The sequence below is a fragment of the Dendrobates tinctorius genome, unplaced genomic scaffold (assembly GCF_039654945.1).
Source record: "Dendrobates tinctorius isolate UK_male_01 unplaced genomic scaffold, ASM3965494v1 ptg000095l, whole genome shotgun sequence".
In the NCBI taxonomy this organism is placed as follows: Eukaryota; Metazoa; Chordata; class Amphibia; order Anura; family Dendrobatidae; genus Dendrobates; species Dendrobates tinctorius.
This window is the reverse complement of record NW_027361763.1, coordinates 22,560,060-22,572,766: the sequence shown is the minus strand read 5'-3', so window position 1 is coordinate 22,572,766 and position 12,707 is coordinate 22,560,060. Positions and strand designations below refer to the sequence as shown.

General features: G+C 43.4%; 1 protein-coding gene across 1 annotated transcript in view; it reads right to left on the bottom strand.

Annotated features, from left to right (window-relative positions):
* Positions 1 to 755: 755 nt before the first annotated feature.
* Positions 756 to 12,707, bottom strand: part of LOC141098822 (vomeronasal type-2 receptor 26-like) — a 50,199-nt gene continuing 38,247 nt past the window's right edge. Inside the window, exon 5 of the mRNA XM_073586795.1 lies at positions 756 to 894. Within this exon, the coding sequence (XP_073442896.1) occupies positions 756 to 894 (139 nt within the window). The remainder of the gene's footprint in view (positions 895 to 12,707) is intronic.

Genomic DNA, 12,707 nt, shown 5'->3' with positions numbered 1-12,707 from the left:
TAGAGCTCAGAAGAGCATGGTGTGTTTCAATCAAGAATTTTGTAAGTAAAGCCAAGTTTATACAAAAATACAAAACTTTATTGTGTTTTTAAACAAGTCAGAAGTAAGCATATAATACACACCATAAATCACGTACAAAAATGTTTAAAACCAGTGAATAACAATGCAACCTATGGCGTGATCCAGCGAACAAAAATAACAGTAATATCCGGGAACTAAGAATGGTACACAGTAATAAGATATTATGTATAGGTGTCCCTACATGCCTAGGATGCTGGGTAATGAGCAAAATCAATCCCCAACTAGAGAGAGGGAGGTCCTAATAAGCTAGTGATCATGGGGATAGGTAAGCTGGGTCCACTCATGTAAGTAAAAAGTAACACCAGTCATGGGACCCCAGGATACCAAACCCCACAGATGGCCAAACATATTAATAGCTCATCATTGCGTTAGAGAAGACGTCCCAACCACCCTGTAGATAGAAGAGGTAAGGGTTTAATGAAAAGTAAAGGCGCTCTTACCCATGATGTAATGTCCGCACATCACGCTGAAGCCCCGACGCACATTTCGCTTCCTGCTTCCTCGGGGGGCAGTGACAAAAAAAAGAGACTACCATGCTGACCATAAAGGTCTTTACAGTACAAAAGAGACAGAGGGAGAGGACTCTGCTGATAATGAGAGCTTACACCCTACCAAAGAGAGAAGAACCCTTTATTTTCAGTCAGAGTGGTGCCTGCTAAACCAAGGTATAGAGTTTAAAGGATTTCTTCATATTTATCATTTAATCTTACTTTGCGATATGAACTTGTCTTTGGTGAATCCTTAGGAAACAAACTCCAGAACAGTTTCTGGAATTGTAGAACTAGTGCAAAGTTAAGGAAGCATTGGCCGTAACTGGTTAACAAAATGGTAAAAAAAAGCATGGTTGAGACAAGAGAAGGTCAATGCTAAAGAAAGCTAAGCTTAGTTTTGTGGGTGGTGGTCATGACTGATCACTAGTTAGTCCCTTCATAGCTCATCCTTTTTGTATTTGAAAATGTATGACAAGAGGTAATGTCAACCTGTTCGCATCGCCAAGTTGCAAAATACTGTATCTTCGAGTGGAAGATTATAGGTGTATAGTGCGCATACTTATTGTAAGTGTCAGAAGCAAAAGGTTCCATTGATTAATGTGGACGCCCAACTCTTAAACTGATATCCCTCTAAAGACATTTGCTGCAGTGACCTGATTTCTGCAGTCAATGGCAGAGCTCAGCAGTCAGGTGACTGAAGAAAGGGACAGCTTTGCTGCCTACCATCTATATCAATATACCACAAGCTATGAAACTTCATGTATTTTGCACACAGATCTCTATGTACCAAGGTCACCCACACCAGGAGAACTGTACAGAGAGAAAATCAGAGTTTCATCCTAGCTCCCAAGAGGATATGGCCTAGTTGCGTGAAGAAACTGGAAAATTGGATTGAGAACCCTATCAAATGGGGCAATCTACTCCAGATGGAGCATGGGACTCAAGGGCTTAGATTGGAGGGGGAAGAGACTGATTTCCATTTGGGTGAGTTCATGCAGAAAGTGGTCAGCACATAGTGCACTGCTCTCTTTTGGCCACATTAAAATACACGCTAATGGGTTTCATGAAAAATTAAATTTATTAAAACTTCAGTAAAAAACACATGGAAACAACACAAATGCTGATAAATAGTTTTAAACATAAGTCAATATTGCTCTATTGTGCTACACACAGAAATCCAAAGAACACAACAATTGAGCTTGATTTAAGTTGGCATACATGCAGCACATAAACGCGTGTTCACATTGTCCATAAAGCATACAAAACCTACAAAAACAAAATGAGCCAAATCCCTGCTGTAACTAAATATATAAAAAGCAAAAAAGCATCTAAATAACACAGGGTTCTTAGTAATACTGTTTTTGATCAAAAATAGACTAAAAGCCATCCCATTGTTGAAAAGGTGACCTTGATTGGGACAGTCCTGTGCTGTCTATTGGTAAAGTTTTTAATATTAGACAACGTAGGACTGTCCTTATCAGGGCCACCTTGTCAACGGTGGGATGGCTTTTATGCTATTTTTGATCAAAAACAGAATTACTAATAACCCTGTGTTTTTTTGGTGCAATTTTACTTTTTACTTATTTAGTCAAAGCAGGGTTTTTGCTCATTTTGTTTTTTGTATGTTTCATACACAAAAATCCAAGTAGCTTACTATGATACGCGGCTAGAATTACCACCTACCTCCTGTAAACAAATGTCTCTGGCCAAAAAAGACAATATACAAGTAACACTCAACATAAAATACAATTATATACTGTAACAAAGCATATGCATGTATGCCAAAACCAGAAATAATACAAAATTCATCATCAATCAAGTGTGTTGTTGAAAAAAAAATACATATCTCATATAAGATCACGGAGGCCTTAGAGGAAGTTGTGGATTGCATGTCCCACTTTGTATTGCACATCACTTGTGGCTTCATCAAATGTGTTCCTACATCTTAATTAGCTTCATCATAACAATCGGAAAGAAGATCACCAGTAAAAATAGGAGCTGGGAATTTATTTTGGAATAATGGTGTCAAGTAGAGTTGAGCAACTTTGGTCGGATCGGGTTTCATGAAACAAAATTTGTTTCAGATGAAACTGGTCCCACTAGGGCAAAAAAAAGTCGGAGTTTCGTCCGAAACCCGACCCCAATGCAAGTCAATGGGGATTAAAAGTTGGCATTGAGTTGATGAATCCGTTTCATGAAACCAAAGTCGTTCAACTCTAGTTTGCACTCTGCAGGCATAGCCTCTAACTTTGTACGCTGACAAGCTGCTTATTGAATTTGTTTTCTTTGCATTTTTTCCTTACACTATTGCACTTTATGAAGTGGCTTTATACAAGGCTGTTTGGAAAAATATTTCTTTTTGGAATTTTTTGCTGCTATGCACTTTCGCACTTTGCAAGCTAAATATTAATTGTCATTCTTGTTAGTGAGCTGTATTTTTGCAAGAGAACTTCTGTTTTGATAATAGAATTCATTGTGTGGACACGGCGTGAGAGAGGCAACTGAGTCTATGGCTGATGTGAGGGTTGCATTTTAGAAAGTGGTAGCGGTGTCCGTATCATGGAGTGATGAAATGGAGGACAGAAGTAGAAAAGAGTCTGTGAGTCTGTGTGTGTCTAGATGTGCGAGGTTTCTGCGATGATGTGCTAGTGGCTGGACATGGGGGGCAGGTGAGAAGGACAAGGATGATATACACAGAGTATAAATATATATATACTATATATATATACACATGTATAAACAGAACACATATCTGGAATCATATCTATAAACAAAAATAAATAAACCCAGCCATATACATACAGTATATGCACAGAGCAAATACATACAGACATATGCATCCACTGAGCACATACACACACTTAGACTCAAAGCACATACATGTATAAACATAAGTATACACAAAGCACGTACATATAGACATAGCTGTATAAACAGAGCACATAGATGCAAATGCATGTATACACAGAGAGCATTTACATAGAGACACAGGTAGAGTTGAGCGAAACGGGTCGGTCATATTCAAAAGTCGGTGACTTTCACTGAAGTCGGGTTTCATGAAACGACACCAGACCATAGCGTGAGGTTGGCCATGAGGTCGGCGACCAGAGCGCCAAAGTCGCGTTTCAGAAGATGCTTCCAGCACCCTTTTTCAGCCAATGATGGAGGACGCACACTGTGAGCAACGCGATGACATAGGCATCGGTCACCACCATCTTTGAGAAGGGCATGCAAGTGATTGGCTTGCTTTGTGTGGTGTCACAGGTGCTATACAAGGGTGTGAACGCCGACCGCAATCTTACTTCTGCCGATCTTAGCATAGGGAGAGCTGATGATGATGATTCTGTAAGGAGAGCATTAGGCAGGGAAGAAGAACCAATAAACTGCTTCTGCTGTTAGCGATTTCCACTTACAACACAACACTTTGTGTGCAGTGACAGGGGAGGCTCTATTTTTGTGCATCAGCTCTGTTGGTTATTAGGCTGCCTTATAAGGCTCCCTGATAGCTGCATTGCTGTTAACTGCTTTTTTAAAAGCAAAAATACTTTTCTTCCTCTTTTCTGCATAGTTTCCAAGCGTTCATTTTTCCACCCTTTTGTGTGTGCAGCAGTCCTGCTTATTAGGATGCCTGCGTCCAAACTTGGACTGAGAGCATCATTGTCAGTGTCCTCAAATCTCTTATGAGATCCAAATTCTCACCAATCCTATTGACACCCTCCACCTTGTCATACACCATCCAATTTCAGCCTGTTACATTGAGGTGTAATCTCTATTGGGCCAGAGACAATAGTTCAGCGTCCTCACATCTATAATGAGATTCAAATTCTCACCAATCTTATACAGGAAAGATGTATATCTTTGTACCGTGTTAGCCAGTAGATAGAAAAATATTCAGAATTAAGAGTCCTTAGTGGTTGATACCTTTTAATGGCTAACTGAAAAGATGGTAACACATTGCAAGCTTTTGAGACTACTCAGGTCTCTTCTTCACGCTAGACTAATACAAAATCTGAAGTCACATATTTATGCACAATACAACACAGAAAAAAAGCAATAGATAAGACAAGTGACGTGAAGCAGAACTATCAATACGGGAGAGGGAGAAGCATAAATATTGGACCAGTTCATAGATAAGGAGTCCGGATGTTTTATAGTCCTCTGATTGGGGTCTCCTAATGTGTTGTGATGCCTCAACAAGGTCTTGAAAGCAAATTCCTTAATTGATGTAAAAAGACATAAATCCATGCGACACATTCATTCCAGCACTGAGTGTGTCAAAGGTCGTCATAAATTTATACTCACAAACACGTCTCTCTCTCTGAGATGTGAAGTTACCTTTCAATACCAGTAATTTCATATCCACGTTGCTGTGATCAGGGATACAAAAATGTTTTGCCACAGGTAGATCCATTCTTTTTTCTCTTATTGTGTGACGATGAGCATTCATCCTTGTTCTAAGCTTTTGCCCTGTCTCCCCCACATACAGACCCCCAGTTGGACATTTAGTACAAATAATTAAGTACACCACATTAGATGTAATGCAGCTGAAAGTACCTGGGATCTTGTAGTCCTGATGTGAGTTGGGGATCTTTATCTTGTCCGTGACCATTATAAATGGACAGGTTTTACATTTTTTCTGGTTGCAAGGAAAGGTTCCTGCAGCTGTTGGAGAGGACAGGGAGCTTCTGACAATGATGCTTTTTAAATTTGGGGGCTGCCTAAAACACAGCAGTGGGGGGTCTGGAAAAATGGACTGTAATCGGGCATCTTTTTGTAGTAAAGGTTGTAATTTCCGTGCAGCTTCCCTTAGCACTTCCAGATTTGGGTTGTAGGTGACCACTAGAGGCACCCGGTTATTTTCTTCTTTAGCTTTGTAAGCCACCAGAATGTCAAGGAATCACCTGCTACATTACGTCAGTGGAGGCTCCTGGTCAGGAACAACACCTTTCCTTACGTCCTTCACCCCTACCAAAAGTCAAGGATGTGGCAGGCCAAACTACCGATTACTCCATGGAGCTCTTTTCACATACCATGCCTGGGTTAGCAAGTCAAATCATGAATTCCCCAGTCCAAGATGAATCTCACATGGAGTGCACTGATGCACAGCCACTGCTAGATTTTTCTGCTGGTACATTCACTCAGAGCACTACATTGTCCTCGCAGTGTACTGAGGCAGAATCAGACCCTGATGAAACTCAGGTGTCCCTTCCCGCATACTATACCACCTTACAAGGTGACACAGAGGAAGGTGCACATGAAATTGAAGAGGAGGTGATGGATGACCCAGTTGTTGACCCAGATTGGCATCCATTGGGGAAGAGGGTGCCGCTGCCAATAGCTCAGAAGAGGAGGAGGAGGATCCGCAGCAGGCAACGACATCGCAACAGCTGTTATCTGGCATGACCATAGCAGGCCAAAAACGTGTCACAAAAACCAAAAGAGTTGCAGGACAGCTTGGCCAGACTGTCAAATTAGCACAGCGTGGAATGTCTCAAAATGTCTTCCATAGAAGGAAGAGTGCAGTGTGGCACTTTTTTGAACAAAATCCTAATGATCAGGCAAAAGTTATCTGTAAGAAGTGTGCAAAGATCTTTAGCCAAGGGAAAAATCTAAGAAACTTGAATAACAGTTGCATGCATAGACATTTAACCACCATGCACTTGCAAGCATGGACGAACTACCAAACCTCACGTACCACATGTGCACCTGCTCCAAATGAAGGTAGTCAGCAACGCTACATCGCTACCCCCACTGTAAGCCCACCGGTTAGCACACCACCAGCAGCAAATGTTGAGGTGTCATTGCAAGGGCAAATCAGTCATGGAATCACAATGTTATTGCTATGAAAGACTGAATCTAGGCCATCAGCAACACCACCAACACCATCACCAACCCTCTCTCAGTCCGCCATGTCCACCGCTAGATCCACCATATGCAGCTCTCAAGTCCAGCTCACCCTACCAAAGACTCTGAGTAGGACAAGAAAGTACTCATCCTCTCATCCATGTACACTGGCTTTGAACGCCCACATTGCCAAACTAATCTCATTAGAGATGATGCCCTACCGGTTGGTTGAAAGCAAAGCTTTCCGCGAGCTTATGGCCTACGCAGTACCATGCTATGACCTACCCAGTCGGCACTTTTCACGAAAAGCCATCCCAGCCCTCCACGTGCATGTGAAAGACCGTATTGTCCATGCACTCAAGCAATCAGTGAGTGGAAAGGTGCATCTCACAACAGATGCATGGTCCAGTAGGCATGGCCAGGGCCATTACGTGTCCATCACTGCGCACTGGGTTAATGTGGTGGATGCAGGCTCCACAGCGGACAGCAGCGATGGGACAGTGCTGCCTAACCCACGGTGTAGGAAACAGTTGGCTGTAGATGTCCGACCCTCCTCCTCCTCCAGAAGCGAAATCTCGTCCACAGAGCGCAGTCGCACGAGCACTCCATCCACTGCTGCCAGTGTTGCACACGAGGTGTCCCACTATCGAACAGCTAGTGGTAAGCGTGAGCAGGCTGTGTTGAAGATGATGTGTTTGGGCGACAACAGACACACCACAGAGGTACTGGCCGACTACTTGCAGCGACAAACTGAGTCATGGCTGCGCAGTCTACATCTTGAGGCAGGCAAGGTAGTTAGTGATAACGGCCGGAATTTTGTGGCAGCCATAGCCCTTTAAAAACTCAGACACATACCTTGCCTGGCTCATACCTTGAACCTGGTGGTGTAGTGCTTCCTCAATAATTATCTGGAGTTAACACCCCTGCTCCATAAGGTGAGAAGACTGTGCTCGCACATCCACCGGTCACCCATACACTCCAGTCGTATGCAGAAGCTGCAGCGATTGCTCCAACTTCCCAAGCACCGCCTAATTATCGATGTTGCAACAAGGTGGAACTCCACGCTGCACATGGTTCAGAGGCTGTGCGAACAGAGGTAGGCTGTAATTCATTTGTGGGAGGATACACGGGCAGGCAGTTTGCAGGCAGACATGGAGTTGTCTGGTGTGCAGTGGTCGAAGCTGAAAGACCTCTGTAAAGTCCTTCAGTGTTCTGAGGAATCCTCACGGCTGGTAAGCGCAGATGACGCCATCATAAGCATGAGCATCCCACTTATGCATCTGCTCATGCAAACTTTGACGCACATTAAGGAGCAGGCGTCTGCAGCCAAGGAGGAAGAGGAGGGGGGAAGCCTTGATGACAGTCAGCCATTGTCTGCTCAGGGAAGTCTCTTGGACGAGGTGGAGGAAAAAGAGGAAGAGGAGGTGGAGGAGGATGATGGGGATGATTATTTTGGGGAGGAGGATGCTTCTCAGGGGGCAAGAAAAAATGTTGGCGTGGCAAGGTCAGGTACAGGGTTTGTGCGTGACTGGAGGGATGTGGATTTGCCAGAAAGTGCTCCTCCACCCAGCACTTGCAGTGCATCATTGACACCTGGAACATTGGCCCACATGTCTGATTATGCTTTGCAGATCCTAAATAGGGACCCCCGCATTGCCAAAATGATGAACGATGACGACTACTGGTTGGCCAGCATCCTGGATCCACGCTATAAAGGCAAATTCCAAAACATCATGCCACAGGAGAACCTAGAGCTAATATTGGCTAACAAACAAGCAACTCTGGTAAACCGTTTGTTTGAGGCATTCCCAGCACACAGCGGCGGTGATGTTTTTCCAACGAGCCGTAGGGGCAACATGGAAGAGGTGTTCGTGGTGCACACTGCCGAAGTGGCGTTGGAGACAGGGGTTTCATGACCATCTTGTGGACTGATTTTTCAAGTACCGCTCACACGACTGGTAATACTGCATCGATCGAAAGTGACAGGAGACAGCAGTTGTCAACTATGGTAACAAACTACTTCTCCTCCCATATCGATGTTCTCCCTCACCGGTCATTCCCCTTTGACTATTGGGCCAGTAAACTTGACACATGGCCTGAATTGGCACAATATGCCTTACAGGAGCTCGCTTGCCCTGCTGCTAGTGTGTTATCTGAACGAGTCTTCAGTGCTGCTGGATCAATCCTGACAGAAAAGAGGACCCGTCTGTCGACTCAAAATGTTGATGATCTAACCTTCATTAAAATGAACCATGCATGGGTTTCAAAGGATTTTGTCCCACCCTCCCCTGCTGACACGGTTGCCAGAAAAACGGCTTGCTTTTTTCCACCTCTTCCGCCGACTTCTCCAATTACTCCTTTTGCAGCTGCTGAATCTCGACCATCCACGCATATTGAAAGAACTCTTTTGCAGCCTCAGGTTCTTTACTATTATAAAATGATTTTTTTCCTGACGGCTTGGTTGTCTTTTCCCATCCATTGTTTAATGTCCAACATCAACATATGCCATTTTTTCCACCTCCCTAACTGGGCTGTCTCCCCCCACAGGGCCAGGGTCACCACCTGGTGCACGCACCCGTGCGAGTGCCGTTGCCCTGGACAGGTGGGTGGGCACACTCTTTGGCAATGGCACTGGCACAATGTCCCTCATAGTACAATCAAGTGTCTCTGATGGTGGGTGTGCACACCCGCCTTCAGACACACCGGCGTACTATGAGGGGCCCTGTGCCAGTACCGCCGCCCATGAGTGGGCCCCCTGCTTGCTCAGGGCACCAGCACTTGCAATACTTACCTCTCCCTGCTCCAACACTGTGTAGTCTGGCCTGTTAAATACTTCACTGGGACTGCCAATACAAATTTGGTGAAATGATAGATGATGGTTAAGATGTAGCTATGCCCTGTCCTGCTGGGCTCTATCTTCAGATGATCAATGGCTTCTATTTGTTATGGACGTTGACTCACAATGAGATGCAGAGGTGGTTTATCATCAGCTTTCACGGTTTTCCTACTCACAGACGTGTGACATTCCTGCCCACATTTTTAAATGTGCCCTCTGATGCCAATCCAGTAGAATCGCCTATGGCCAGTGGCTTCTGTCTTTTGCACTCCAAAGTTACCTGACAGATCATGATAGGCAGTGAGGACAATGTCTACATCTGTCCCTGTGATCACAATTTGATGGGTTCCATGGTACTGCGGTACAGCAAACCTTTCTTCACAAGAACTGTTTTCGCTGTCTCCCTAGACAAAGTAATTGAGGGTCAGCATCGCCTCTGAGAATTCTCCCAGGAGTTTTTACCGTGATTAGTAATTCCAAAATTCCTGCAATCAGTCGACTTTCCGTCTGTACTTGTATCCATCTCGTTTCCTCTTGCGGAGAGTCTGGACTGTCTTACTGAGCCTGAAATATATATGAAGATTGAAAATTACCCCAACAGTGTATACTTGTGCACGCTTCAAATACATAACCCTTTTTCTACTTTTTTGATTCTTGTCTAATCCATACTGAGGCTGTGAGTGTCTTTGTCGGACTTCAGAAATATATACGCAGATGTTTACTTTTTAAACTATGCTCTATATACCTGCTATCCAGTGATACTGTACCCTTTCTCAACTTTCTACAATCACGTCGAATCCATACTGGGCCTGAGACCGTCTGAGTCAGCCTCCTGATATATACACATTGGTTTTTAATGTTTAAACTATGATATATATACCTGTTATCCGGTGATACTGTACCCTTTCTCAACTTTGTACAATCACGTCAAATCCATACTGGACCTGAGACCCTCTGAGTCTGCCTCCTGATATATAGACATAGGTTTTTAATGTTTAAACTATGCTATATATACCTGTTATCCGGTGATACTGTACCCTTTCTCAACTTTGTACAATCACGTCAAATCCATACTGGACCTGAGACCCTCTGAGTCTGCCTCCTGATATATAGACATAGGTTTTTAATGTTTAAACTATGATATATATACCTGTTATCCGGTGATACTGTACCCTTTCTCAACTTTGTACAATCACGTCAAATCCATACTGGACCTGAGACCCTCTGAGTCTGCCTCCTGATATATAGACATAGGTTTTTAATGTTTAAACTATGCTATATATACCTGTTATCCGGTGATACTGTACCCTTTCTCAACTTTGTACAATCGCATCAAATCCATACTGGGCCTGAGACCCTCTGAGTCTGCCTCCTGATTAGAGATGAGCGGTGTTCGAGTCGACCTGTTTGCCAAGTTAAAATTCCAGCTGTTTTGGGCGGTGTTTGAGCAGTTCGTTGAACTCGAACACTTTGCTTAAAATTCAGCTGTTCAAGGTTCCGTTCGAGAATGGTTCGTTCACCAAAAACGTAACTTCATTTTCACATTAATAGTGGTTTTCAATGTTCATAGACTGTTTTATGGCATAGTAGCGGTTTGTGGCAGCAAGCGGTGTAGTACACCTGTAAAGGAGATACACCGTGTGTGTTTCTAATTATTTTTACCGCATCTTGTCCAGAAAATCCTTTTGGGCCTTGTAGCACTGTCTGCTACTCAGCAGAGGAGCCCACCAGTGAACCAAGCTATGCCGTCTGTTTATGTAAGAACTGCGTGCTACTCAGCATAGGAGCCCAGCTGTTAAACAAGATACAGCACCTGTGGTTTGGACACTTAATTTTTTCATTTTTTCTGGAATGCTGGTTAGGCCTAATTCCGGAATTCCGGTTGACCTGCACTTACTGGGAAATCCTCGTTCGCGGGGAAGAATTGGAATCCCAGATCCCCATCACTAACGGGGTTCAGTGGGTTATCTGCACCTGTAAGCGACACAAGCTGGACCTTTCAGTGTAGCGCGCATGCAGCCCCGGACATGTAAGGGCATGACAGACCTGTTATTGATCGATCTCGTGTGCCAGAGCGTCGCGTGTCCCTCTAGTAAGCTTGACATGTACCGCGGGGGCATGCCGGAGTCTCGCTCATTAGCGGAATTAAGCTTACAAATCGCTAGCACAACTAAAAACGGACATCCACCGCCGCCCGATCACCAGTTGGCCTAATTTATGGTGGGAAGTCCGAAGGTATATGATCGTCTTCGATGTCAGATTTTTACAGTTTTTTGTTATTTTACATTTTTATTCCAGCCTTTCTTGACTTCAAAAGGGCATAACATGCCTATATCTGTGTCTCCTCCTCCTACTTTTACTCCTCCACCTCTTCTCTAAATGTAGTTGCTCTTTTCCATATGTTATTTTTATCTTCTGAGCATTTTGTCTGCTTTGGGACACCTTTTAAGGTGTTTTGTAATTGTTTTCTATGTGTTTGCATGTGTTTGTGTTTGCCTGCCATTGTTTTCAATGGTGTTCGACGTTGTTCGTCGAACGTTCGACAAACATTCGACAAACTTGCCTCGTGTTCGACGAACCAAAACGAACTGGAACACTAGCAGGGTGGCTCAACACTACTCCTGAATATATAGACATACATTTTTAATGTTTAAACTATGCTATCTGGTGATACTGTACCCTTTCTGCCAGGAAGTCCTCCTCCACCCACCACTCTAAGTGTATCATTGACACCTGGAACATTGTCCCACATGTGTGATTATTTCTTGCGGATCTTCTTGTTATATTGTGGTGTGATCCATCCTGAGCGTGTGACAGTCTGTGGGTTACTCCTGCAATTTAGATGTACATTTAAAAATTACCCCGACACTAGTGTATACAGCTCTACGCTTGTGATACATTACCCATTTACTGCTTTTTATATTCTGGTCTAATCCAAACTGACCAAGTGAGACTTATTTTCTGACTGTGGAAATAAATAATGAGATTGACAACAATGACATCAACACTGTGTACAGCTGTACTCTTGAGATCCATTACCGTTTTACGGCTTTTTATATTGTGTTGTAATTAGTGTTGAGCGATACCTTCCGATATCGTGAAATACCGGATCAGATTAGATTGGACCGATACTCAAAAAGTATCGGATATCGAAGATTCCGATACAAGAAACCAATGCAAGTCAATGGGACAGAAATATTGGAATTAAAATAGACCCTTTCTTTCCTTGTAGGTTAATTCTACATGAAGAAAAACAACTAAGAATAATGTAGAATGTATTGGGGGAGGTGGAGAAGACATTAAAGCCATAGAGGTTTAGCCCAATCAAATGGAATAGCAGGAATAAAAATTTTTTAAGACGCTCGGAGTTACAAAGATATTGACTATGTTAAGCTTTGTTATATTTTGTCAGATATGTATGTTTCACTACTTCCATGCTCTTCACCTTCTTTTTT